Genomic DNA, 27,500 nt, shown 5'->3' on the forward strand with positions numbered 1-27,500 from the left:
CCTCTCCCGCAGGGACCAGACACCCCCAGGGCATCCCGCCCGGCTGCCTTCGGGAGAGACCCCAGCGAGGGGCTCCTCTGCCTGGGGACACGCTGAGGAGACCACTGCTCTAACACAACACGGCAGCGCAGCCGCGGACTCACATCCGTCTCTAAGAGGGGGACAAACGGCTCCCCGTGGACCCGGGGCAGGTTCGGCCGAGCGCCGGAGCGGGGAGGGGAGCGGCGGCGGCGCGGCCGTGAGGGGGAGCGGGGCCGGGGCGGGGCTTCCCGCGGGGACGGCACAACTCGCCGGGGCTGGCGGCGGCGCCATTTTGAATTGGCTGAGGGTCGGAGGCGGCGGCTGCTGAGCAGGGTTCCGCGTCCCCCGAGGGAGAACCCGCGAGGAAGGAGCGGATATGGCCGCGAATAGGAACTTGAAGCAAGTGCGGATCGAAAACAGCTCCCCGGCGGTGCCGCTGGGCATGGTGGGGGGCGGCGGCAACCTGAAAGGATTGCGCGGCCTAGAAGCGGAGAGTGAGGCGGCGGCGGCGGCCATGGCTCTGGTGCCGAGCAAAGAAGGTGGCGGAGATGAGGAGCAGGAGGTTGGGTTCACCATCGATATCAAGAGCTTTCTCAAACCTGGCGAGAAGAGCTACACGCAGCGTTGCCGGCTGTTCGTGGGGAATCTGCCTACTGATATCACCGAGGAGGATTTCAAGCGCCTTTTCGAGCGCTACGGGGAGCCCAGCGAGGTCTTCATCAATCGGGACCGTGGCTTCGGCTTCATCCGCCTGGTGAGGATCCGAGCGGGCCCCTGGGGCTGTCTCTGAAACCGAGAGGCTTCGGTCCCTTGCCCCCCGCCCCCTTCCCCTCCATTTCGGCGGGTGTAAAGAAAAGGAAGCATCTGCCTCTCTTTCTCCTCGCTGCTAGCGCTGGTCCCCCCGCCTCTTCTTCCTTCTTTCCCCTCCCCGTTCGCCTCTACACATCCAAGCCAGACCCCTGCATTCGGAGGAGTCTTCCCAGCCCCTGGCGTTTCGGTCCCCGCCTCACCCCATGGCACTTAATACGGTTAATTTTAAAGAACGAACAGGATTGTTTCGAAATACAGCTGCTCGCACATTGTGAACACGGAACATAAAATCACAGAATTGAAAAGGTTGCGGACCGCGAGTTGTCTAAATTACTTGTGCCCAGATAAAATTAGATTTTTAGGGGTAATACAGTATTTGGTTAAACATGCTCGAGTTAAGCATGCAAAACCCCGACTTATTCGAAAAGTTTATGATCTTGTATTTAAATGGTCATTTAGTATGCGAGATTAGTTTTCACGAATGCTCTGTTAAAATGCACAGATTTGTATCATTCTGGGAACAGCTTTAGAGTGCTTTAGGTGTCTAGTCATTTTCCCATATATTTTACTGGTTAGGGTTTTTTTACTTTTTGGTTATCATCTTAAAATACTTGTGGCATTCTGCCATGCATCTTTTACCCTGAGAATTCCCCGGCCTGAAATAGCAATTTTATGGAGGAAGTGAGATATACTTACATCTCGTTATTTATTTTTGTGTGTAATAGAAATTAGATAGAGTTTTTATGTAAACTTCCATTTTCCATTACGTTTAGGGAATAGATATACATACATTTTAACAGCTTGCCTAGCCAGTTGAACTGTGAAGAAATATTTAAAGAATTTCTTTAAATGTCAGGGATTGCAGGTATCCCACCTGGTGAAGATTTTTGAAGTGAGAAAAAGGGTAGTTGTTGTTTGACAGTCTCAGGAATGTGGGTGCAGAAAGCCCATTAATGCGAGACGAATGAATAGAAGAGCAAAAAGTAATTTCACCATTTGTTGATGAAATTTGAATTGGACATCCATTGAGGGCAAGTGCGATATTTTCACTTATTTAAAAGCAAAACAAAAACCCAACCCAAAATACCGTAGATCCTGTAGTGTAATGTTTGAATACCGTTTCCTGCTGCGGGGAGCCAGCGATGCAGAATATAAACATTAGAGTAGGAAAACGTGAAAATTATGAATTTTCCAACTCTGCTCAAAACCTTAATAGAGCAGCAGCATCATAATGAGAATCTGTTAAATCCTCTAATAGGCAAGAAAAAATTGTGTCTGTGTTGTTTTTAGAATAAACCATAAGGGGTAATGAATGCTTTTTTTTCAGTCAGAGCACAGAGACTTAGTTGGTTTGTTTGTTGGGTTTTTTGTTGTTGGTTCGATTTGGTTCTTTGAAGAGGAAAGAAGTTGAATGATCCTTGTGCCAGTATGCTCAAGTGAAGGAAAACTTTGCTACTTTTGTGGTGGGGGGGCACACAAAAGTCATACTTGCTGTCTTTGGAAAGGAAATATATAAAATATTTTATATCTCTATAAAGGAATCTAGGACCTTGGCTGAAATAGCGAAGGCAGAACTTGATGGTACTATTTTGAAGAGCAGACCACTTCGAATTCGATTTGCTACCCATGGAGCTGCCTTAACTGTGAAGAATCTGTCGCCTGTGGTTTCTAATGAGCTGCTGGAACAAGCATTCTCGCAATTCGGGCCAGTGGAAAGAGCGGTTGTTGTAGTAGATGATCGCGGCAGAGCTACAGGGAAAGGTTTTGTAGAGTTTGCAGCAAAACCTCCAGCACGGAAAGCTCTAGAAAGATGCAATGATGGGGCATTCTTGCTTACTACGTAAGTTCACGGGTTTTTGTTTGAAGCTGAGAGTATATCTTCCTGATGTGAGCAAAAATTGCATTCATGGTATTCCCTAGTTCTTATTTTGTTTTCAAATTCTGAAAGCCACGAGGTTAGAAATTTAAGTGTTTTGCATGAATACCACAAATACTCTTGATTTTTTTTAAAGAAAACCATCTTTCTCTGCTTACTGTTTATAAGATTTCTTATTACCATATGAGACTCTGAGAGCAAAATTTTCATTTCTTTCTTGTTCATATGTAATACTACTTTTCCTTCTCTATATAATAAGGCATTTTCTGTTGAGACTTTATTTGCATTGGTCGCACTCTTCCTGATCCCAGTAACAGTGACAAAATAATATTCCTTTGTTTCTTAACAAACCAGTGCATGACATTGCCAATATTTCTGTAGACTAAAGAAAGTGTTTATACCCCAAAAATTGTCTGTGGCTTGTAAGGCGAGGATTTTCTCGCTGTTTTAAAATGAAGGCTGAGATTCTGAAGAGGTTGATATATGTACTAGTGATGTTTGGAAAACAGTCTATTTCAAGGACAAGCAAGCTTGCAAATAGCAGCACTTCTCTTGCATCTCCTATTTCTGTACTTGCCAAAGAGAGTTGTTAATTGCTGCACTTTACATAGTCACAAGTGACATTTTCAAATGCTTTCTTAAAAACGGTGTGAAATGATACATATTTATGATTTCTTTTTATTTCTGTGATTCTCATTGGGAAAATAAGGCTGTGGTTTCACAGCATGAAAACTTGCTGCCGTTAAATTTGGCTTGGAGTTCTTTTCCTGCCCTGGCTGTGCTACTTTTGAACTTCATGACACTTCCGTAAGCCACTTGTGCTTGCTAAAACAACAGAAAAGCATTCATTTGTGTGGGGGTCCATTGCAGTCTGCTCAAGCACAGGAAGGTGCTTGCTGATGTCAGGTCCTGCAGAGAATAAGGCAGGGGAAAATGTTGCCAGGAGGAGTTGGCAGGTGAGTAAGGGGTCTGGGACTCCCAAATCTTGTGTGCTGCTGAACCGATTTGATGGTTCCATAGTAAATTTAATCTGAATACATATTTACTCTTACTGGCAGGTGCCAGCAATTTGTTCTTGTTCCCTGGGTTTTCTTGGCATTAGTAACTGAATGGAAGTGTGGTGAGCCAATCAATGGAAGTAATGTAGTTCAGTGTTACATTAGTGCTATTCTTGGCATGAGAGATGTGGCAGGGAAAAAGAAGCTGGGATATGAGGGGAGGGTATTCTTGTTTTGCCAGCTGGATAGATCAGTTGGATTGAAATGACCATCTAACCGTGTCCTGAGTGAATAAAAAGCGCTTGATCGTTTTCTTGCTTAGGTGACATGTTCCCTAATGCACAGTTGCAAAGATAACTAGCATGAACCTAAAATGCTGCTAATCTACTTTGATGTTTTCCTTCAGAGTCTAAAGTTTTGCCTTTTTTAAATGAAAACTCTGCCTAATCAGAACATGTTTCAGTTCCTGTTTAAATGTATCAAAACTAGACATTCAAAACATTATTGTTTTAACATTGTTTTTTTATATCATAACATGTTAGCGCCGCAGTTCAGTTGCATTTAAATAGCAGAGCGGTCAGCAATTGCCATGCAGATGGCATCAGAAAAAACAGTTGTTGAGTTGTGGTCTTTGATTCTGGACTTCATTTTTAATGTGAACTTGATGCACAGAGTAAAATATATTGGGGGTTATTGGTTTTGTTTGGTGTTTGTTTTTTGGGTTTTTTTTGGTTTTTTTTGCCTGGTTAGGGACTGGGGCAGTAGGGGAAGATCTGCAAAGTGAAATAAAGGCATGGAACGCAATAAACGAGTGCTGATGTTTTGAAAATCATGTCTCTAGTGCTCTGTGTTTTGTAAACTCTGCTTCCAAGACTGATGGAAAGAGGTTTTTACACAGTTCAGAGTTTTTACATTGCTCTCCTTGGCTCACACTTGCCAACATATGAAGGAAGCCATTTTCAGCTTTTCAGTCAGGATTCTAATTTGTGAGTGTGTGGTTGTTCAAAGAATGGATTTTAAATAACTTAACTGGAAATGTTTTTTAATTATTGCTGTAATAGTAGCACCAAATTATCAAGCTGTTTTCAGTTCTAGAGTAACTTGCAGAACGAAGTTGTAGAAGTCAGTAGAAATACGAATAGGTTGTGCTGCTCTGTTTTGGGTTTGTTGCTTTCCCAGAACGATCATGGCCTCTGTGGTGCCTCACTGATAAAAACAGAAAGGTAGTTCCTTCCTAAATATGTTGTAATTATTGGTAGATGGTTTTGGTATTTTAAAAAAGCAAACAGAACTGTGTCAAGTAAGTTGTGATTTCTAGGCAGAATAGCTGGATTTGGACATAAAAACAATTCTTTTCTGAAGGTAATTTTTAAGATTGGGATTCATTGGAATTCTGTGATTTAAGACAAGACGCAGGAATTACATGTTACTTTTCTGAAGTGTTTCTTCAAAATGCTAAAATAAGTTATAACTGCTTCTTTAATGATTCAGTTATTAAATTGAAAATGTTTTTCCAGAACACCTCGACCTGTTGTTGTAGAACCAATGGAGCAATTTGATGATGAGGATGGACTCCCTGAGAAGCTAATGCAAAAAACACAACAGTACCACAAGTAAGTTGTGGTTAGCCTTTTTTTATAAAACATTATTTGCATACTTAGCTTTGTAAATATACACTGATTTTTACTTTTGAATTTGTGTAGTAGGAAGTAGTGCTTTTGTATGTTGTGCTGTTTTGTGTCAAAGGATTAAATAGGACCTTCCCGAATTTCCTAATCATGGTAAAATTCAGACTTGGCTTGTTAGTTTAACATTCTCTGCATTTAGTGTAGTAGAGAGATTCTTGGCTTACACTGCAGTCAGTAGGAGCTTGTTGCCAGCGAACTATAGTCTTTTATGGATTAGAGGTGTGGTCTAATCCTACAGAGATTTTGGATACCCACAGATCTTTATGTTCTCTGAATAGCCCCTGAACTTTTGCAGCCTCCCTGGCATGTAAATCTTTGCAGCTTCCACAGCTGAGGTAAAACTTTGAGCATGACATGAGAAAGTGAATCTCAGTAATGAGATAGAAGTCCCCTAATCTGAAAATACTAATTTTTAATATTGTAATTTGCCACTTATGTTGCTTTAATCTAAAATGTTGGTTTTGAGACTGTAGACTACCACTTCTTAAAAATTTTTCACTGTTAGGTACAATATTAGTGTTAGAATGGGAAATGTGGGCTCATTTTAATGGTTACAGATTCTGGCTAATATTCTGGGCTGTCTAGTAAGCATTGATATTTATCTAAATAACTGGTTTAGTGGATTGACTGCTTGATTTAGAAGGCTGAACACTGTTAATCTAGTGTTGCAGCTTAGTATTTTGTATTGATGTCAATACAAATTTTTATCGTAATCTTTATTTGGGCAATTTTTGGAAAAGTGTCCTTTTACTTATCTTAATGTCTGATTTAAGCTTTGTCTGGTTTAGAATGTAGTCATCTGACAGGTTGATAAAAAGTGAGATCTACACTTGAAGTGGTTGTGTATATGTTCTGTGGCTGTTACAGTTGTTGATCTAAATCTGTCCTGTACATTTTTACTGCAAAATTTTTATTAGGGAAAGAGAACAGCCTCCACGTTTTGCTCAGCCTGGAACATTTGAGTTTGAGTATGCGTCACGGTGGAAGGCTCTTGATGAGATGGAAAAGCAGCAGCGTGAACAGGTTGACAGGAACATTAGAGAAGCCAAAGAGAAACTTGAGGCAGAAATGGAAGCAGCTAGACATGAGCATCAGCTAATGCTGATGAGGCAAGGTAAAACCGGGTTATCTACAAGTATTGAATTTATTTTGTCACAGATGTTTTTTTTTGTGTAGGATATTGAGCTGTATGCTTGGACCTTTTGCTGGTCACCGTTTAATTAACTGCATTTAACTGAGAAAAAGGAAGGAATAATTCTCTGTGCACATATTCCTTGATGATTTGCAGAAATTAATTAAGAATCTAATAAAGAGGTGATTGTCTGTTTTCTTCACTTCCTAAATTTATCTTTAGTAAAAAGTTTACTTAGCCTGTTTTTCCTGGACAGGCACATGTGCTCCCAGTGTGGAACCATGCTGTTTTTATAAGGTCTTGTGCAGAGCAGAAGGTCTTATGCAGAAGATAATAACATAAAAGCTTACCTATATAATAACATGAAAAGCATAAGGTCTTATACAGAGTGTAATAACATAGAAAACTGTTTTGAAATGCCAGATAGTTGCTGCAGCACCTGAAATGACAACTGTTTCTTGGTTTATTTTCCAAGAAAATCTGTTGAAGCATTGTGTTACCTTGTAAGCACAGGTGTATATTAGAGGTGAGGAATGTGCATGTTAACATGATCCAAGAACGCTGCCGACAATACACAGTGCAGCCCTCCCTTGGCAGCTGGACACATATTGTAATTCTGTGTGTATGCGTGACTGAGATTTGTAAAGATGGTTCAGTGCTTAAGTTACAGGTTGGATAAATCTACTGTTGACTTATCTAATTGTTAATGTTTAACAGTGCTAATAGTCCAGTTCCAGAACTCACGCTCTTTAATTTCCTTTGAATTTAATCACCTGTTGCCTGGATTTGAGGGCAAGATTAGAGATTACTTTGTCTGAAATTCATGCCTTAATTATGTGTTAAACTGAGACAAGATTACACTGGCCTCTTCATTAAGATAGAAAAAATGGTAAAACATGGGAAAACATCTTCGGTGTGTTTTTGCATATTAGGGTTTCTTTTAAGGACAATATGCAGGAGAAGGTATTCTGCTTTTTGAATATTTGTTAAATGCCAGTTTTATATTAAAAAGAAAGAATTATTCCTTCTATTAGAGAGCCACTAAAACATGAAAGCATGTGGTACTACTGTTCCAGTGAGAAAATATGTTTCTTTTAGTGTAGGAGGAGGGCTTTTCCCCCCTCACAGTTTGGTTAGCAGAGTACCTCTTTGGTACCATATAACTCAGAATTTTGTTAGATAATTAGGTTTCTTCTTAATTACCTGCTGACACTTAATTTTTAGAACTGTAGAGATTAGTAAGTATTCCCTCTGTTTTAATCTTGTCAATTCTTCAGCTTCAGTATGCATGAAAATAAGGTGGTTTTTTCACTTGCATTTTATTTTCAAAGAGATCTTCCTCTTGTTGCTCTGAACAGTGTGGGTCTAAGTTCATGCCATGCCAAGAATATTGATTACATCAATTGCATGACAGGATTGTAATCCTGTGATTGCATCACTGTCACTCTTGTGCCGAGAATGACACAGGAACAGGCAGGAGGCAGTATTGTAGAAAGAGCAAAAGAAGGCTTTATTCAAGAGAACTGCGTGGTTTATATAGAGTGATAGGATGCATTCTATTTGATTGGCTAACTAACAAAAGCACCTTTCTCATACTCTGTCCTTGAGAAGAACAGAAAGACGAAGTAGAAAAACACCACCTGCAGATTGTTTATACTTAACAAGTTATCACATCCTTACAACTCCCTGAAAGTTCTCACAAACTGCTGTGAGAAATGCTTGCCATTTCTCTCTCTGTCCCATGCCATCCGCACATCACAGGATTGTGTAGAAAGATGCAATGAAGTTTCTAAGGCACCAGAACCTAGAATCAATAGTTTTGTATCCCTGGTGCATGAAGTCAAATTTAAAAATGTATTGAAGTCAGTATGAAATATGAAATCAAATAGAAAATGTCATGTTTTAGTTGCATAAGGGTTAAAAAGAAGACAGGAAGGATGAGCTTACTGGTCCATATACTCTAGCAGGTGAAGGTTGTGTTCAAACTGCTCCACAAGAGCTAGTAGGACTGGAGCTCTAGAACATGTTGGTTTGAGTACTCAGGTTTTTTTGGTGTGGTATTAAATCTGAAGGTAGATTTAACTCTTTTGATACGTGTAATTTTTCACTTTGAAGTGTCATATTTTGACAGACTGAGTCAGAAGTAATTTGTAAAGCAGAATACGTGTTTCCATGTGTAAGTAAATTGCATGGTGTTTCTGATCTATGTACTGGTGGTATGCATCAAACATTTGTAAATATTTTCTCATAATGATGGTTAAATAGATTATGAAAATACTGGAAAATGTGACTGAATTTAACCAGAACCTTAATTTTTGTATCAATTATATGGAAGCTTGGCATTTATTTTCCATCTTTAATAAAATCAGCAGCTAAAATGGCTTAAAAGTCTTTGTGGAGTTGATATTCCAGCTTGTAGGATTAACTTCTGAGGTGAGAGAACCATCTTCACCTTCTGCTGTCTGCTATGTTAGAAGGTTGAGGGTAAAACAAAGCCCTTGTCCTTTTATAAGCACAAGAAAGTGCAGAGGCTAATAATAATGCTCTCTGATTGTTTTCTTTTTTTCCTACAGCTGCTTTAGTGCAGATTTTTTTTCTGCTCACAGAAGGGCCTGTCAATCAAGAATCACCATCATTACAGCTCCTTTAGTATGAATGGCTCTTGTGCAGAGTTTGAACCTCTATATCTGTGTTTTCATCCCGCTTAGTGAGGCTTTCTGCCAAGATTTGGCAGTTGTCAAATGACACTGAATCATAATTTGCTATGTTGAACTTTTAACATACTAACAATTTCAGGCAAGGCAATAAACTATGCTTTGGAGAAAATTAGGAGAACAATGAGAAAAGTAGAGTGCTGCACCTTAAGAGCAGTAAATGATAGTGGTAGTGAGAAAGTAGGAAATCCTGGTCCTGTGTGCACAAGAAATAGGGACTGCTGTATAAATTTGGAAGAACAAAGAGCTAAAAAGGAAACATATTTTCCCGTAGTGGACAGTGTTGTGTACAAGTTTGAGAAAACCTATTTGCGTAACTAAAACGATATTTTAATTAGTATAGTGAAGAAATGCGTAGAGAAAATGTGCAAAACAGTTGAACTAAAGCATGAAAGGCATGTAATGGATACTATGAGAAAATGTTACTTGTGGTTTCTATAAATAGTATCATGTGGCCAATATCCTATGTAGTTAAAAAAAAAACAACCCTGCTTTCTAACAAATGGTAAAATTATTGTTTATTGAAGAAAGCATAGATTTCCAGGCAGAAATCAATAATGTAACTGGTCAGCAAAAGTAATTACTGTGAGTTGTGCCCCGCTTTTTATGGACATTTTAAGTGCTTCATAGGAGGCTATGGTTGGGCCCTTTTTGTGGGGTTAAACTACTAGTCATTTGTAAGTTGCAGTAAGCAGAGTCATGATAGGTCTTCATGGAGGTTCAGACTTCCTTCGTGCACCTAAAGTTCATATGACTTCTCTTGCTCTGATGTGTGCCATGCAGGGGTCTGCAGTAGGTCGTGGAGAGTATAAAAGTCCATAAATATTGTAGTGGTTTTCTTAGTAGTGTGACTTTAGCAGTATAAAATGTTGTGAGAAAATTGATGCCCTGTCCTAGATGTAAAACCAGGATGTGATTTAAGGGATTAAGAGAGGTTTTTTTCCTTTTCTTTGAGAACTTAAAAACTTCTGTTTCCATAACCTGGAAAGCCCCCCTGCTCTGGGGGCTTTGCCTATTTTGTACTTTTCTATATTTGTAAGCCACGGATCCAGTGTTTTTTTCAAGTACTAGACTTAGCTTTATGGAAAGAGATGAGTTAAATGCATTGAAAATTTGGTTTAAAACCTTGAATGTTAGAACTGTTATCTGACAGTAATAACAAATTTTGTGTTGCCATATGATTGATTGACAGCTTTTATATTTAAATGCACTTTTAATCCTGTTAGATCTCATGCGTCGTCAGGAAGAATTGAGGCGCTTGGAAGAACTTCGAAACCAAGAACTTCAAAAACGCAAGCAGATACAGCTGAGGTATTTTGTCTTCTACTGTGCACAAGTGTGGCGTGCAGCCACTGTAGGCCTGCATGAATTTAGATATGTTAGCTAAACTGGCTTCTCAAAAGCATAATGTGTGATGTTTCTGAAAATATAATGCAATATAAAAGATTATTTTAGAGTGTTGCTTGATTTTTTTCACTTATTTCAGCTCCGCTAATTTTGTTGTAAATTTCTGAGATGTCTAAATAGCATAGAAATGTCAGCCTATTTTTTGTTTCATATTTATTTTAACATGACCATAGCAATGCTGTAATAGGAACATGCTTCTAAATTTTATGGGCAGGTGGTCTGCATGTAGAATCATAGCATTGCAATCTTATAGTCTGACATGGGATTTTGGAAGTTTTTTCGCTTGATATTCTAGTATGTTGAAAACAATTTTTCTTTTAGGATTTGATTCGTGCAAATAATTGTTTTAATGCCTCTTCTAAAGTTTAAGAAAATAGACGTAGTGTCATCATATTGATTTATACTTTTTGTTAAATATCACAATAAATGTCAATAAGATAAAAAGAAAAACATCTCAGAATTAAAAATTGTGTCTTTTGGTACTGTTGAAATGTTTTAATCCATAGCGGCTTCTTAAAAACTGGAATATTTTAACCTGTTTACTGATACAAAGCTGGAAGGGTAGGTGTAGAATATATTAGTATTGAAATTACTTCTATTCCAGTTAAAAAAAAAAACAACCAAAACTTCAAAACTACTCAAACTCATTAAGTTGAGTAGATGAGTGCCTTGCACTATGTAAAAAATAAATAATAGCCAATTTTGTTTATATGCTTGTTCTTACCCCTGAGGCTGAGTGCAAGCCTAAACAGGTCAAGAGACTAAGCTGACATAATTTTGAAAAATACCCTAGACATGAAGAAGAGCACAGACGTCGGGAAGAAGAGATGCTACGCCAGAGGGAACAGGAGGAATTACGACGACAGCAGGAGGGAGGATTTAAGCCAAATTTCATGGACAATGTAAGTACAGTTCTGTGGTGAAAATTGAAACTGCAAAAGAGTTTCTTCATTACATTATTTTTGTACTAGTTACTGAACTGCTGTCTTCTTGTTGGCTGTTTTCAATTCAGTATTTCACTGTTTCCCTGAGCGAATTGCTGCATATTCAATAGGGTAGTTACTCTTTTGTATGATGACATCACTCTTATTTTTCCAACAAGCTACTGATGTAACACTTCCATCAAGTGAAGGTGTTCAGATACTGATTTTTTTTACTTGGGAATTGAAATGTTTCAGTAAAATAGTTTTTTTAAGTGGCAGGTGATAGGAATCATCCATCCTGATGTGCCCTACTCTGCCTGAAGGTTTTAATTTTAAACCGTCAGTGCTGCTAAGCTTGTTTGAATTTCTGGTTTTGGTTTATGCTTAACTTAATAAGAAAGTTTTCAGAAACAAAAAGGGCAATATTAATTTCATCTGGAGCCTAAAATCACTCTCCCTTTTGACCCTGTGTAAAACTAGATGAGGAGAACATCCAAATCATTGCTAAAGGAGACTGAAAGATTATAACGGTGTGGGAAAATTTGTCCTCGCTATAATCTGTACATTATTTATATTAGTAATTTAGGTATGCTCTGCCTCTGAAGACTCATCCTGCAGGACTAACAAAATGGTGCTGTCAGAGGAGTCAGATTCTAAATTTTTTTGGTCAAAGGGTATGACTTTTTTTCTACCAACCGCATCAGTTCAGTGAATGCAAACTGTGTTACAAATGTTTTAGTTTCTCTTGAGTAGGATGCCGTCTGGTATAACAGCTATTCCTAGTGAGGAAGTAATGAATAAGCAATTCACACAATGCTCTTTTACATTATTAAAACAACTGTAGTTTGCAGGAGGGGATTTTGCTCTCTTCACAGATGCAACTTCATACATCAATGAGAAATGAACTGCTGGTTTCTCAGCTACTTCCTGTGGAAGAAAAACCTGGTTTATATTCTATACCATGAAATTTTCTGTAGGGTTGCGAAGAATTTGTTATGTATGTTCTGAGACATCCTGAGAGATGTTAGAAAATAAATTATTTCCTCTTGTCAGCGGGACATTTTTCCCCTTGTCTGCCCCTTAGTGTTCTTAGCAAAGATGGGGAGGAAGCAAAATAGTTCCTTTGATTTTATTAACAGATGTGATTTGTTTTTGCTCACTGTGTTTTGAGGGACTTCTATCGAAAAGTAGATGGTAATTTATTTCCATATGTTCTCACTGTAAAAGAAAACTGCTTTCAGCACATCTTTTCTTAAGGAAATGAAGACCAGGGATTCAGAACTCATACTGTCCTTTAGTGTTTTCCAAATATTATTAAACATAATTGGGGAAATAGCATGTTACAGTCGTCTCAATTAATTTAGAAATAGCACTTACTGATGACTTCTGTAGTGCCAAATGTGAAATTTCATCTTTCTAATACCCTAATGTAGCATCTTTTGGGGTTGCCTGACTTTCTGACCCTGTAAGCTATTTGTCAAAACATCCTGGCTCCTCTGTGAGACCCGGGCTTCTTGCTGCAGAGAGCTGCAGTAATAGCAAGCTGGGGAGCCAACCCACAGCCCTGGGATGGCAGTAGCTCCCTCGGATTCCATTGCTTTTAGGAAGTTGTGGCCTGTATTCTGCAGCTTGGAGCAGGGAAAGCTAGATAATGTTGGCCACCACAGCCTTTACTGCTTTATCCTTACATCTGTCTTGAGACAGCAGTATTTAGTCTCTGTGCTTAAATTGCTTACCACAGTTTGTCCATCCTTGTTGCTTATCTACATTTTTAAATTCCAAACCCTACATGAATAGAAACTGTTGAAGTTGTTGTGCTGGGCTTGGCAAAAATGTAGGATAAAATAGAAGAAGAGTGAATCAAATGGAAACCACTTCAGTCACTATGCATAATTTTAATGGCTTTTATACATCAAATTTTTTGGAGGCGAAAGGTGGAAGAGTGCTTTGGAAGAGTGTAGCTTTCCCACTCTCATGCATTACTGAAATGGTGTGTTCATCTGGACCTGATTAATACACTGCAAGAATATAGAGATGTAGTTTTGCAGTAACAGTCCTACTAAAAGCTTTTAAACTTAAATATGAAAGACTATAGAGTACAGGTGTTGTTTTTAAATCATCATATGAAATTGAAGTGGCATATACAATGATACATGAAAAAATGTATTCTCAAGATCAGTCTTTAGTATTCTGGTTATGTCTTAGGTTTTACTTCTAATGCTCTTTAAACTTTAAAAGAGGAAAAATTGAAACAAAATAGTGAGTGATGTGTTTACTTTCTTTAGCAACAGTTTCTAATCAGGGCAGCTGTGTGACTAAGCATTTTGTAGATGTATTTAGATAACTGTAGTTATATAGTGTGAATGGGAATTGAAAAAGCCTTTGCATTTTGCAGCAGAGAAAAACTAAAGTCTTTTCTGGAGATTGGAAAATGACACATGAAATCTGATTTCAACTTAGAATTTATTACGCAACTAATACTTGTTTACTGTGAACAGATTCCGTCTTGCACTTAGTTCTACTCTCAGATTACTACTGTACGTGTACTGAGAAAGTTATTCTCTATTTTCAGAGATTAGAAGTTGACTCTTGGTGAGAATTGCATTTTTTGATACTGTTGGATAGTTTTTTACCATATCAAGTCTTGATAAACTCTTCTGACATTATACTTACAACATATTAAAGTCTTCTGCCAACAATGTCTTTAGCAGGACAATAATAATTGTTTCTAATCATTGTTTTTGTTTCTTAAAAGCTTTGAAAAGTAAGCTTCCTTCACTTACATCCTATCACTTTTTACTGGTCAGTCTAAAACAGGAAGATAAATGGTAAGTGCAATGGCAACCAGAATTGGACCCTCTCATGTAAGGCTGCAGTATTAGGCTTTTCTGTTGAAAGTTTCTGTCTGTGTCTTTTCCCTAACTCATTAAACTTGGATTTTTTGAAATTATATTTGTAATCAAGTTTTAATGCAGCTAGCAGTTTCTTGATTTTATTACAGATGATAAAAATATTATCTGTGAGAGGATTTATTTTCCTGAAGCATTCTTGTTGCTGGTGATGATGAACATTAGAAATTTGATTGCATTGATTGTTAATCTAATGGGCAGCCTGCTGATGCCTAAACAATTTATTAATCTATTTGTATGATCTCTACTAGATAAATTATGAATGAATACTTTCATATCAGTTAGGGTTTTTCCCTGCCTTTCTACAAGTCAGTTAGTTGAAATGTGCTGTTACAGCTCAACAATTTATATGCATTCTGATTTCACAGTAGCTTAATTGGGAAACTAATTTTCCAGTAGTTGTTTGCTAATTTTTATTTTGCATACATTCTTCTGGCTGAAAGAGGAACTTGATGATGGTGATTTATTTTGCAACAGCACAAAAATTTTTTAAATAGAAAATACTTCTGAGTGCCAGTAATACATTAATTACTCAAATATGCAATGGTTATTATCCAGTTATGGATGGTTTGCTTTGATTTACATTGTTGAATCTGAATCAGAGGGGTTCTACAAAATAATTCCTGTTCCAAGACCTGCTTTTATTTGTGTCACCAACTTAGTGTTTTGGATTTAGTGTGTTAAAATAGTTTCTATGTGTCTAAAACAGAGACCAAAAATATGTCAGAGTTGTAGTCCTGGTTTTATGTGGACAGATTTACTTCTGTAGTAACACTGTGAAATAGTGTTGGGTGGGTATTGTACTTAGTGAAACAGTAGCTGCAATACCAGCCTTAGACTTACCTCTCTTCTTACTGGCAGTTTAAAGAGGAAATTGAGATTTTTGGACATCCTTGCCTGCTTCCCTCCAAAGAAAACCCCTTTTTGAATGTGTAAGGGACTGTTTCCTGAGAATTCATCAGTTTCAATTTCTGAATGCTTGCTGCTTTTTTCATGTAAGACTTCGTATATTAAATAGTTTTCTTTTGAACCCCATAGTCTTTTCAGGAATTATTTCTCGATGTTGTTTTGCTTTCCTTTAGTTTTTCTTGCAGAAGCACTGCTCTCAAGTATGGTGAGAGCATAAAGTGTCAGCTGCTAAAGCAGTGGAGATGCTTCAACAGCAGGGATTGTAGTGGACTTAGATCAAAAGCTCTAAGACAGATGAGAGCAAGAAGGTAAAAAGGTACATTGCAAAACAGCAATGATGTTTATAGCTTCAGGAATGCCATCGCAACATAGTTTTTGTTCTAAGAGTTTGGTCCTTTGGAGCAGTTTATAAATATAGTTTTCCATTTCTTACTGTTTGGAGCCCTATGGAGGCATGTCTTATCCCTCACTTCTAGGTTCACTTGCAAGTTAAGCATTGGGCATGTTTTAAACAAGACTGTCAGTTAGAATTTCTTGAACTTCAATAATTCAGGACTAGATTTTTGCACTTCTTGCCTGTTTAGTAGAATAGAACTGTATTTTGATCCTGTCTTCTCATAGCATTGTGTTCAAAGGCTCCATTAATGTAAATAGTTAGAATTTTCACTGAATGGTGATTTGTTTCTTACCTAACTCAAAACTAAACTAAGGCAGATGCCCAATAATAAAATAATGAAACATTTCTAAGAATCTTTTAAAATTTCGTAAGTTTTCTAACAGTTAATGTTGGTTATTTTATCCTGACAGCCTTGTATACTGAATGAAGCTAATGGTGGTGAAGTTGTGTGAGTTCATTTGAATAAAATCTTAGTTTCTTGCTGCTTTATAAAAGCTCTTCTGTAGAGCGGGATTGGGCGAGATGAATTGCATCCTTACTGCAGTCCAACATACATAGTTCATGTGTGACACCTTAAAGGCTTTTTAAGGTAAAACTAGCTTGGAAGAAGACAAATTATTAAATGCAGAACTAAAACACACCAACCTGACAAAATACTGCTTTTCTTGGCAGTGGATTTATTTCAGTGATCGAGTTTCTTCCTATTCATAAATCAACACAGGGTAGGCCTTTAAGCAGGCATTCTATAAATACATAGTTTGTGGTTTTGTGGGCAGTCCTAGTTTTGGCAGTAGCACTAAATGATATTTATTTTTTCATGAGTGATGTGCATCAGTAGACAGATTCTTAAATCATGCATTTCTTCTGTTCCTTGATGTTTCGGATACTATATTAGTTGCTTTCGGCAAGAATAATACTTCCTTAACAAGCCTTAAAACATTCAATTTGTATTTTTTTCAGCAACTAAATAAATTATTTTGATCCTTTAATTGCATTGTCAGGTCGAAAAGACTTTAGCTATCATAACTGCTTTTAGTATGAAAAGACATTGCATGGAAATCAATGCAGATCTTCAGGTATCTTTTTGTAATGTATTATGTGCTTATTTTTATTAAATGAAGGTGTTTGTGGAATAAGTTCTTTTGGTTGTATGTATTTCATGACCATTTTAGGATAGTTCGTAATTGATTTTCTAGGTCATGTTTTTATGTATGTCATGGATGATACTTAAAGTAATTTTTCAGTAACAGTTTTTAGGCAATGTGATATTTTTGTATTATATTTAGGAGACTAATCTTTTGCACAGTTGCAGTCATCTTCTAAATTGGAAAATACCAATATGTACTTTATGTGAACTCACAAACAGAACAAGTGACTATTCACAAGTAATTTTTATAGCTTATTCTGCTGTCAACTGTGTGGTAATCTCCAATATGAATTTAGGTGTTGTCGTACTGCTTTTAAGCTTTCCCAAATTCATTCTTTTCTACAGTAATTGACAGAGAATTTTCTGTCCATATTCTTTAGATTATCTGGTTTTGTTTATAGCTTTACTTTCTCTTAGTAAGACTGATGATTGGGATGCTAAAATAACACTGTCCAGATGCTGCTTATGTAATAGCAAAATGACATTAGTTGTCATCAGTCTCGGTGTTTCATGAGACCTCAGCTGTAGCAGATGCCATTTTTATTGAATTATTGATGGAAAGACCTCAAATACATCTGTACTTGTTTATAGAACACTCCATTTGTATACTTAACTTTTGCTGTTTGATAGATAAAATGAAAAAATCTGATCAAGAGCAGATTTTATACGCCTATATTCTATATTTTACTATTATTTCTGAAAATTGTTCCTGCTCACTATTTTAAATAAATGACAAATGAAATTAATGATAAATAAATGATAAATGAAATCATCTTATTCAAATTACTCAAACAGAGTTCTTCAGTTTTTCATATTCTGACAAGCCAGAATACTTAGAAATTATATATATAACTTAAAAAATTATTGATGTGTTTGATAAATGCCATATATATTTGAAGAAGCTGAAATTAATGTTTGCCTTAATAATTTTCATTTTTTCTTCCTCAGCTACTGGAGTTAAGTTTGACTTGGAGTTTGTACATGTATTTACCCAGACTACGAAGAAACTAACTTTCAGTTTCAGTTGTCTGCTTGGTACCTATTTTGGACTCATCCACCTCTCTAAATCTTGAGATCTTGCTTGGTGGCACTGAGACTTGCAACCAAAATACGTTCCTCTGCTTTGAACAGTTTGTCTTTGCTCAAGGGATCTGTGTTTAAAGAAAGAATAACACACCCAAGAAGCAATAAGTGAGATTTCTGTAGAAATAGTATTTTTGCATACGAGGAAACCTGTTATGGGTCTGTTGCATAGTGTGAAGGAAGCCTATTTAGCGACCTGATTTCTGTCTCTCAAGCCAGTACCTTCCACATAGTTTTTTTCTTAAATGTGACCTTTTGATTAGCCTCTAGCATTTTACTTCAGTAACTCTCACAGAGCAGAAACTGTTAATAGTGGTAATGCAGTAAACTAATAGAAATAAGTATAAATTAACTTAGTGCTGTTACCTGTCTATTGAAACCAGGATGTTGTTTTTAAAATTAAAATATTTATTATTTTTCTCATTAATATTTCACAAGCCTCCTTGTCAAAGTATTTTTTTCTTATTACTGGAGGTAGTGCTTTTTTAGGGTTATTAAATCATCCATGAGGAAAATCGAGTTTAAATCTGATACTTCTGACTTCCATCAAGTACACTTTAATTGTGCAAAGATTGGGTATTACTTTCCAATTAATTAGCACTTTTAATAAATAGTGGGTTTTGGTAAGAAGATGAGTTTCAGTAGAGCTATTTTGTAACTGTTCAAATGGGGAGTTCAGTAGAAACCGAAGCCTAAAGAGTCAAATATATTTGAGATTTGCTATTCAAAGATGTTTCTGCCTGAACATAATCTTAAAATCACAGCATGGTTTGGTTTGGAAGGGTCCATTAAAGGCCCCTAGTTGATGCCTTCTGCAATGAGCAGGGGCATCTTAAGCTACTTTAGGTTGCTCAGAGCCCCATCCAGTCCTTAATGTTTCCAGAGATGGGGCATCCACCACCTGTCTGGACAACTTGTTCCAGTATTGGTTTGCTCTCATTGTAAAAAAAAAAATTCAAAATTCCTTTCACCTAGTTGGAATACCCACTCTTAGTTTAGGGTTATCACCCGTGTCCTGTCACAACAGGCCCTACTAAAACATTTGTCACCATTATGATTTCCTACAGTGGCTAATGGCTCATTAGTTTAGGCCTAGAATTGTGTAGGATTAAAGAGTGCTTGCATTAGTTTTGTTCTGTACATGACATGAAGCCCTTACTACAGGTCTCAAATGCAGTTTGAGTTATCTGCTTGTGACAGGATAGCTAGTAGCTGTCTGTTCTAAGAATAAGACAATATAATGTTGAAAATTAGGCTTTGTTTATCTTCCTACATGCTTCTGGGTTTTATAATAATTTAAAAATGTTATTTACTTATGGAGTCTTCCTGTTTGTTTCCCCCACCATTTCTGAATCATTAAACATTTGTTTTAACTATAGGGGAACTTCTGAGTTTAGGTAAGAACCAGCTATTCATGTTTGTCCCTGTTGATTGGGTGGTCCCCATTGAGTCTCTATCATAATTCTGACCTTTGGGTCTATTATATGTAAATAAAATAGTAGTTTTTGCTGGATATTTTTGGTGAAACCAGACAGTGTAGCTTAAGTGAGCTTGGGTTAGAGTATTTAGCTAGAAAGCAATGTTTCTCAATCTGTTTGGATTTATTCAGATGACCAGGGTTTTACACTTTTGATGGAAATACTAGAATTGCCTGGTAGAATGTATTATTTTCATCAGTGAGAACTTTGTGCAAATGACAAGCATCTTCCTCGTTCAAGTCTGCCTCATGTTGCACCACTTTTACAGGAAATGGCCGACAAGTTGTGTAGAATAACTGTGGAGCTGGCTTCCTGCAGAAAGTTTCACTGATGCTTCTCTGTTTATATTTTCTTATGTTTTAGTGTGCTGTATGTGTGGACAGGCTATAAGTTAATTGGAGAAATCTTAAACATTGAACTATTCTGGTTGTAAGCAGCATCCATAGCATCTATAAAAGACACTATATGGGTGCTAGAAGTTTCTCCTACAGGACCTCTTTGTAGGATTGAAAGACTTTGGCTTTCAGCTTCCTTTTAACAAATACTTGCATATTCTATTTACTTGGTAACTCTAATTATGAGTTAACAACTACAATTGGACTGATTTTTCTGTTATAGTTTATTTGGCATATATAATATCTACTTGGTGAGGAAAAATTCATGTTAGAGAAGTCTGGCTATAAGTTGTATTTAGTGCACTGTGGCTGTAACTAGTGGTGCTCTTAAGTTGATTTTGCAGTCTTATAGTTGGCACTTCAACTAAGAAGTAGATTTTCACATAAACATTCCATGATAAAGGGTATTCTTGGGTTATTAATTTCTCTTGTAAGTAAACATTGATGACTTTCACTACATTCTACTACTTACCATTGAATCTTGCATTTGGGGAAAACTCTTTTTTTGACTCCGTCCAGTGTCCACTCTTTAAAATATTTGTATAGATTTGGGATTTGTGCAAAGAAAACGTAACAGTTTGGGAAATCTAAAATGCAGCATTGTTCTGTAACACCTGATTTTCAGTTTAGTATTTTAGTACATTTCTGTATGAGGGTAGAGTTAGCCCAGTCTTTCTTACCAGCTGAGCAGTCCTTCAAGTCCACCCCTACCATGTTAAATAGCGGAGTGCATCTTAAATCATTTGCAGCCTGCCAGGTTGTCTGTTTTGATACTTATCCACTCTTTTGACATTTCTTCAGCTCATATAAAACCAGAATAATTCTAAGATTAAATTCTCTAATATGCCTCTGAAGATGTGAATATATTGTGAATGTAGTGTAATCGTTACATATCTCAGTCATGAACTTGGTGATATGCTGTATATTTCTTCTAGAAAATACTTTTATGGGTAAGTAAACAGTAAAGTGCCTTTGAAAAAATATTTGTATTATGTACAGCTGTTGATCTGTATTTAATTTATATTTTTAATTTTTCTACTGTTACTGAAAAAAAGAAGCTAACAGAAATGGAAGAAATTTTTTAATATTTTGGTTCCATGAATCTAAGGTGGCTCCTAACTCCAGCAGAACCAGATTAAGTGGCAGAACTGAAAAAGTTGCTATTAAGGGAATTGATATAATGGGATCTCATTTTTCAAAGGATTTCCAAATCTGTTGGAGGTGGTTACCTTCTCTAAGCACCTTTGTCTTGTGAAAATTATTTCTGAATTTTAGCTTAAAATATTTGAGAAGCAGATTTTTACCTCTCTTGTGAGTCTTAGTTGTTAAATCAAGGGGAAAAATTGCCAGAATACCTCTGTGCTTGTTTTCTCTCAAATCATCAACAGCAAAGGCATTTGGAAAAACTGTCCTTCTTTGCGGTTACATCCTCAGAGAGTGCTTCATTTACAGTGAAGGGATATGGTAGGATTTTTCTTTATCTGAACAGATGATGTGATGATAATTGGAGGCATGGAATTAAGATACTTTCATTTTGGTCCTAGCTACTGTATATATATGCAGTTTGTTTAGGGCCTGATTTTGCCCTCTATGTACTTATTTTTTTTTAGATGATGAATAACTTTTGTCTCAAGTTATGAGAAAATGAAATAAATTTTTTGTCAGTTTTGTAGATCTTGTATATACAATGTTGTACTGTATTTTAACAAATGGAAATAAGAGAGGTGGGAGAAAAGCTCACAAATTATACTAAAGCAGTGGCTTAAATGCAATATTAAAAATCAGTGAAGGAGCAAGTAACTACAAGACAAAATAATGAAGCAGAAAAGATATAAATATGGAACCAAGTTCTATAATTAAAAGAATAGGTTCCATGGTATATCTTGGCTTCTTTTAGACTATTTTCTTTCTTGTTAACAAGTTAGATTGTAATTTGAATTTTGAGCTGTAATACATTCTGAAAGTATGAGTTCTTGTGTAAAACAAAGCTGTTACTTTGGTGTGCATTAAATAGTATTGTCTTTAACCTTTAGAATTAACCATTTCTTTAATCTTTAGGACTATTAAATGTTGCTGGTTAGTGATGTATCCCCTAAAGGTCTTTGTATTGAGAGTCATGTTAGTGCAATTAAACTGCTTTCTTTCCAGTACTCTCAGTTTAGACCTGACTTAAACATCATGTGAGAATTGAAAGGAAGCTAAGTGTCGTTCAGATTGGGTTTTGCATCCAGCTGTAAGAGAATGACAAAATCAAAACATTCTGGGAGGTTCACAGCTGTTTAACAGTTTACTGTAAAAGTATTTTTAAATAATAACTTCAATTTACAATGCTAATACTTTAGAGGAGTTTTAATTGCATTTGTTTAATTGGGTGTTTTTTCTCTGTGGGCTTTAGCTATCGAGGCTTTTCTTAGCAACTGATGCAGAAGGAAAACGAGATCCCATAGGAGTTGAAGACATTTTGTTCTCAGAACTAAAAGAAGAGAACGAAGATGTAGTGCATAGAGGTTTTTCACTAATACATCCCTATACTTTTGCTGTTAGTTTTGAAAGAAATTCCCCTCTTCAAATAAAATTGATACTTCCTTTGCAATCTTACTGAAAGGTCAGGAATACTTAAGAAATATGCTGGACTAGTAATATTTTTTTTTTCTGTAATTGTGGTTTTTGCTACCATTAGGAGTGTTTTTCCAATTTGTAGCATTTACTGGAATATGTCTGATTGTATTTCATGCAATGTGTATTCCTGATTTTACCTGTGTGATACTTTTTTAATGTTGAGGGTTTTTAGTGTTGGAACTTAATGAGTCATCTCCATCAGCTTTATTCATGACTTGAGTCAGAAAGCGGTAAATTGCCTTATCTCCTCTAGCCTTCTTAGTATGTTTTTTTGAAGATTTGAGTCCTGGTGACAGTTATTAAACCTAATGAAAATTCTTTGCATTAGGATTCCTATTTAAAAACAGGACTCTATAATTTACTGCATGCTATATGTTTTATAGCTACATTTACTATAGTTGCTATTTAGTTTAATGTATTTGTGTAGATTTGTGTGAAGTAAAAGAGTTTATATTTTTTTAGACTCTTGGGTGAGTACTATCACTCAGTTCCTAGAGTTTTGAGTAGTTTAGGCTGGAAGACATTTTTGGAATCATCTGGTATGATGCCCAGCTCAGAGTAGGGATCAGCTCTGAATTTAGGTTTCAGTGCTCAAGAACACATCTTGGATTTTGAAAGATCAATATTTGTGATGTAAAATTACTTACTGGTATTGTATATGAACTGTGTGGGGATATTGTAACTTTTGGATATTACCTAGAGATCTTAATTGAGGAACAGACTGAAGAGGGAAGGATGACAAGAAGATGGAAGAGAAACCTTTTATTACTTTAACTTCTTACTGCCTCTTAACTTCCAGTGCACTTGTCATTGGAGTGAAATAGTGGACTATTCTGAGGAAAAGATAAATAATGCATAATCAAAAGTATCCCCCAGATTCTAGTTTTGATTGCTAACTAGCAGCTTTAATAACTTGTATGATTTATGCCATTAAAATATAGGTGTCTTTCCGTAAGTTACAATTTAAGTAAGGTTTATGCCTCATTAAGAGGTCTTTGGAAATAATTTTTCTTTTCCAAAAGGAAGTTAATGAAATAAACCAGACTAGAAGAGAGTAATGAATTCTGGTAAGAGGTATAGAAATGCCATACCTATTTTGACAAATATATAGTCTGCTGGAGAATAAAATTCAGTTTTCATGTTAATGAAAAAAAAGTGAGAATCAGCAGCACTTTTAATTACATTTTGCTCTACATACATAACCTAGATAAAGTGCTAATTAAACTATTAATTTTCAAGTTTATGGGGAAAGTGTTCTTTTCTTGCTAAGGCATTTTTTGGATGCCATGTCTTAGCATTATTGTGGTTACTGTACTATGAAAGGTAAGTAAATAGTTGCATGTTCTTCTGGCCACAAACCATTGAAAACTGTATGGTCTGCCATCATAACGTTTCTGAAATGTCTTCCTTTTTTGCTGTTCTAAAATTTTCCATGCCATGTTTTGTTCATACCATAATTTTTGACAGTTTTGTTACCATAAATATTCCATCACTTGGAGACAAGATTAATTTTTGCTCAGTTGCTGCAATTGCAAGGCCTATTTTTAAGGAAAAAAGTAGCACTGGTTTGTCAGTTTAAAAAGTCAGATTTATGACTATTTGTATTTTTACTTGCAGTGTGACCTGTGTCAATTCTTAGGTGTTTTTCAAAAGATTTAGTTTCATGGTTTTGTAGAACATTTAAAAATAGTGTAATATATTTAACAAACTCAGAAGAATCATCTTGGCTGTTCTCTGTATATTTAGACTGTTGTATCAGTGTGGTAAGAGGTGTAAGAAAATAGCACATGATACACCTCAAATACTTTGGAAAACTGGTTTCAAGTACTTGGTAAAAAGGGGAGAATCCATACTATATTAAATGTTAAATATATACTTTGAAAACTGAGTGTATTCAATATTTTGGTGTAGATCTACTTTTTACATATGATGTTAACATTAGTTGGCATTGTGAGAAATACAATTTTTAATGCTTCTGTCAAAAGTAATTAGTAAGTATAATCCTATAGTTGCCATCATAGCAATTTTTCTAAAAGATGAATCAGATGAATTAGACCTTTTTGAAGGTTGTCTGCATTAGTGAGTTCTGAAGTATTTTAAAAATATCCTGGCAACAAATAATTTGGAAAAATTTGAGTTGTCTAAACAGTGCTTTTACAATAGGACATTTTTTGTTTGCTGACTTAGTCTTTTTGATCATGTTTTTTTCTGATTTTCACAAGGCTTAACTTTTGCTTTCCTGCACATTCTTTGTCTTATCGCTTTCTTTTCTTCCTGTTAACAGCATGTCATCCATTTTTCTTATTCTCTTCCTGTTAAGATCTATTTCCCAGGTATGGGTGACTTCAGAGGTTCTTAATCACCCCACATATTTCTCTCTTAAGAGTTAAGCCCTGTTCTCGTGCTGTTCAGTTTTAACTGCCTGTTGTCGGTGGCTTTGGGGAAGGGTCTGAAGCAGGCTGCTACTGAACAGAAGAATGGGAAGTCATATAGTGAGGAAAAGAAGCTTTGAGAATGTAGCACTGTCATTGTTAAGCTCTTCAAAAGGCTTGAGTATCTGAAAATGAACCTCTCAGATGGGCTGGAATTACCAACCAGCAGTGGTTCAGCTACTGTGTCAAACTGCTTGTTGGTATTCCTTTCTGTTGTATTTTGGGCAAAACCCATGGACTAGTGGACTTAACTTACCTGTAGTAACATGTTTATGCTCACATTTTAAAGAGCTGATTTGTGTGTGACAGGACTGAATTTTTGTTACCATCCAGGACTCCTCCAGATAGAATTTTTGAATACATCAAGCATCTCATGACATAAATGATATATACTGCTTGTTAATGTTTGAAATTGAGTATTTTCTCTGACAGGAAGTGTAAAGTTGCTTATTCTGTGTTACAAGTATGGAAGAATCTTTCCTGTGCTGAAAAGTCAAGGGAACATATATATTTTTGGGCATGCAACAGTAGGAATAATTATAAGCAGCAGCAGCATCTTAATCTTGCAGATGTGTTGGTAAAGTAATAGGCAGCAGAGACCTTAAGGCACATTTATTTACTATCAGGGTCTTGATTCTATACCTGAAATGTTGTTTATACTGTAATAATTCAATACTGAAGTTAAAGCTTAAAAATGGCAAATAATTACTTCATGGTTTTTCTTACAAATGTTAAACTAGACTAAACAAAAGTAGGTTCTACCCATCTTTGCTGTACTTCAGTTAACCAAAGACTGGTAGCATTTCAAGACAGGGAAAAAATGGTGAATTGCTAGGAGAAAGACTAGTGTATTTTTTAAAGAAAGTGTACATCAGAGCTTGCATATGCTTCTGTCCTTTACAAAGAAAACAAGTTTTAGTAACTAGCGCAGCTTTACAAATCTGTACTTAACATCCTTATCTAGCCAGTATTTACTTAGCCTTGCATTATGGCACTTGTCACATTGAAAAAACAAATACCAACCAACTTGCAGTTTAACCTGAGATGAATTAAGTAAGGTTTGTGCCTACTGTAAAGTCTGGTGCTTTGCTTTGCAGTGGAAGTTTGTCACAACTGTTCATGGTGTGTCAGGTTTCCACACAAGCATATAGGCATGCATGTGTGCACACGATCTGACTAGTGTAACTGATAGCCACGGTGTTTCCCTATCCTTTTGGGCCAGGGATGATACACCACTTTCTCTTCTGCTTTCTGATGTCAAGACTGTGGTGTACAAGCAGACTAATAATCAACGTGGTTGTATGCTGATTTGTGACTAACTCATGTCAGTTTATGGATATGCTTATCCCGATGGGGCTGCTGATTTTACTTAAAATGTCAATTGATGTTACTGTGAAAGGTCTGTCAGAGTTAGCTGCATGTTCTCTGATAAATTTTTATCGTGGGTTCTAGGGTCACGATAGAGATAGAAGAGATCCTCCTTAGTGTTCCATCAATGGCCTTTTTTAGCTGGACTTTAAAACCTGCCTGTGTCTTTTAGTTACCAGACCTTATTTTTCCACTCCACATTAAGCCATATTCTTTTGAAAAGAGTGTATACTCTTCTTATGTTAAGTACTTTTTCTAGGTTAATATGAGTTACTACAAACCAAGTTGTTGACTTGAGAGCTCTTTATCGTATATCTCACGGCATTTTCCTATAGCAAGATATTTTTATAAAACTGTTGGTTCTGTTCTGTCAAATAGTGGTGTCTGCTGCTTCAAGTGGCTGAAGATAGAAGACTCATGTTTGGCATCCCAAATATGATTGACCAAACCAGACTTTGTGAACCTGTACAAATACAATGAATGTATTTTGATTTATTAGTATTTCCATGTAAAAGTCGCTTATAGACTGATTTAGTTGCCTAGTATGCGGATTTCTTTTCAAAGTGTATCTGATCTTAGGCTCTTAAATCATAAGTGGAATGGTTTTTCAGGTAAATTTTTTAAAAATTTTCTTACTCTCAGCATGTGTGTGTTTGTTTACTCAAGAGAAGAATACTTGCTAATATTCCTGTAGAAAATTAAGGAGAATTTTTTTTATAAATTTCATTTGGTTTTGTTTTGAACTGTGAATTTGTTCTTTTTGATGTAAACAGTAATTTTAAAATCCCTTGGAATTGTCTCTGCTAGAGTATTTTGTTTTCCCATAGGTGATGATTTTTTTGCCACTCTGGGTACTATCCTTTGAGTATTGTTTCACAGCAGGCTGGGGTTCATGTTTAATCATGTCAGAAAACTTCTGCTGTTGGGTGACTGACCATCAATTGCATCTTGATTAATTTGATGTGTTATTTGTCTGTTTAGTGTAAATGCATGTTACAGTTTCTGGTGATGCTACAGTTTTATGCTGGTTTTAAAAGGATGGTCAGTACCTGAACTAACATCAATAGCAAAGTATAATTAATTAAAAAAATATACCACCACCAAGTTAATTCGAAACTATTTGAACAATCATGAATTGGTAGGTTGAATTTATATGCCATAATATAATATATCAGAACTTGGTTTTCAATCAAC

The 27,500-nt window shown here is 36.3% G+C and overlaps 1 protein-coding gene across 7 annotated transcripts in view; it reads left to right on the plus strand.

The window, feature by feature from the left end:
• The first annotated feature begins 282 nt into the window (after nt 1-282).
• The window catches only part of PSPC1 (paraspeckle component 1), a 61,580-nt gene continuing 34,362 nt past the window's right edge, over nt 283-27,500 (plus strand). For all 7 annotated transcript variants that reach the window (XR_004060831.1, XR_004060832.1, XR_004060835.1 and 4 more), the window contains exons 1-6: nt 283-775; nt 2,370-2,671; nt 5,223-5,318; nt 6,311-6,507; nt 10,466-10,550; nt 11,440-11,548. Coding sequence is in view for 1 of the 7 variants with exons in the window: in XM_030951001.1 (XP_030806861.1) it covers nt 398-775; nt 2,370-2,671; nt 5,223-5,318; nt 6,311-6,507; nt 10,466-10,550; nt 11,440-11,548 (1,167 nt within the window). In the remaining 6 variants the exon portion in view is untranslated. The remainder of the gene's footprint in view (nt 776-2,369; nt 2,672-5,222; nt 5,319-6,310; nt 6,508-10,465; nt 10,551-11,439; nt 11,549-27,500) is intronic.

This window comes from Camarhynchus parvulus, chromosome 1 (assembly GCF_901933205.1).
Source record: "Camarhynchus parvulus chromosome 1, STF_HiC, whole genome shotgun sequence".
Taxonomy (NCBI): domain Eukaryota; kingdom Metazoa; phylum Chordata; class Aves; order Passeriformes; family Thraupidae; genus Camarhynchus; species Camarhynchus parvulus.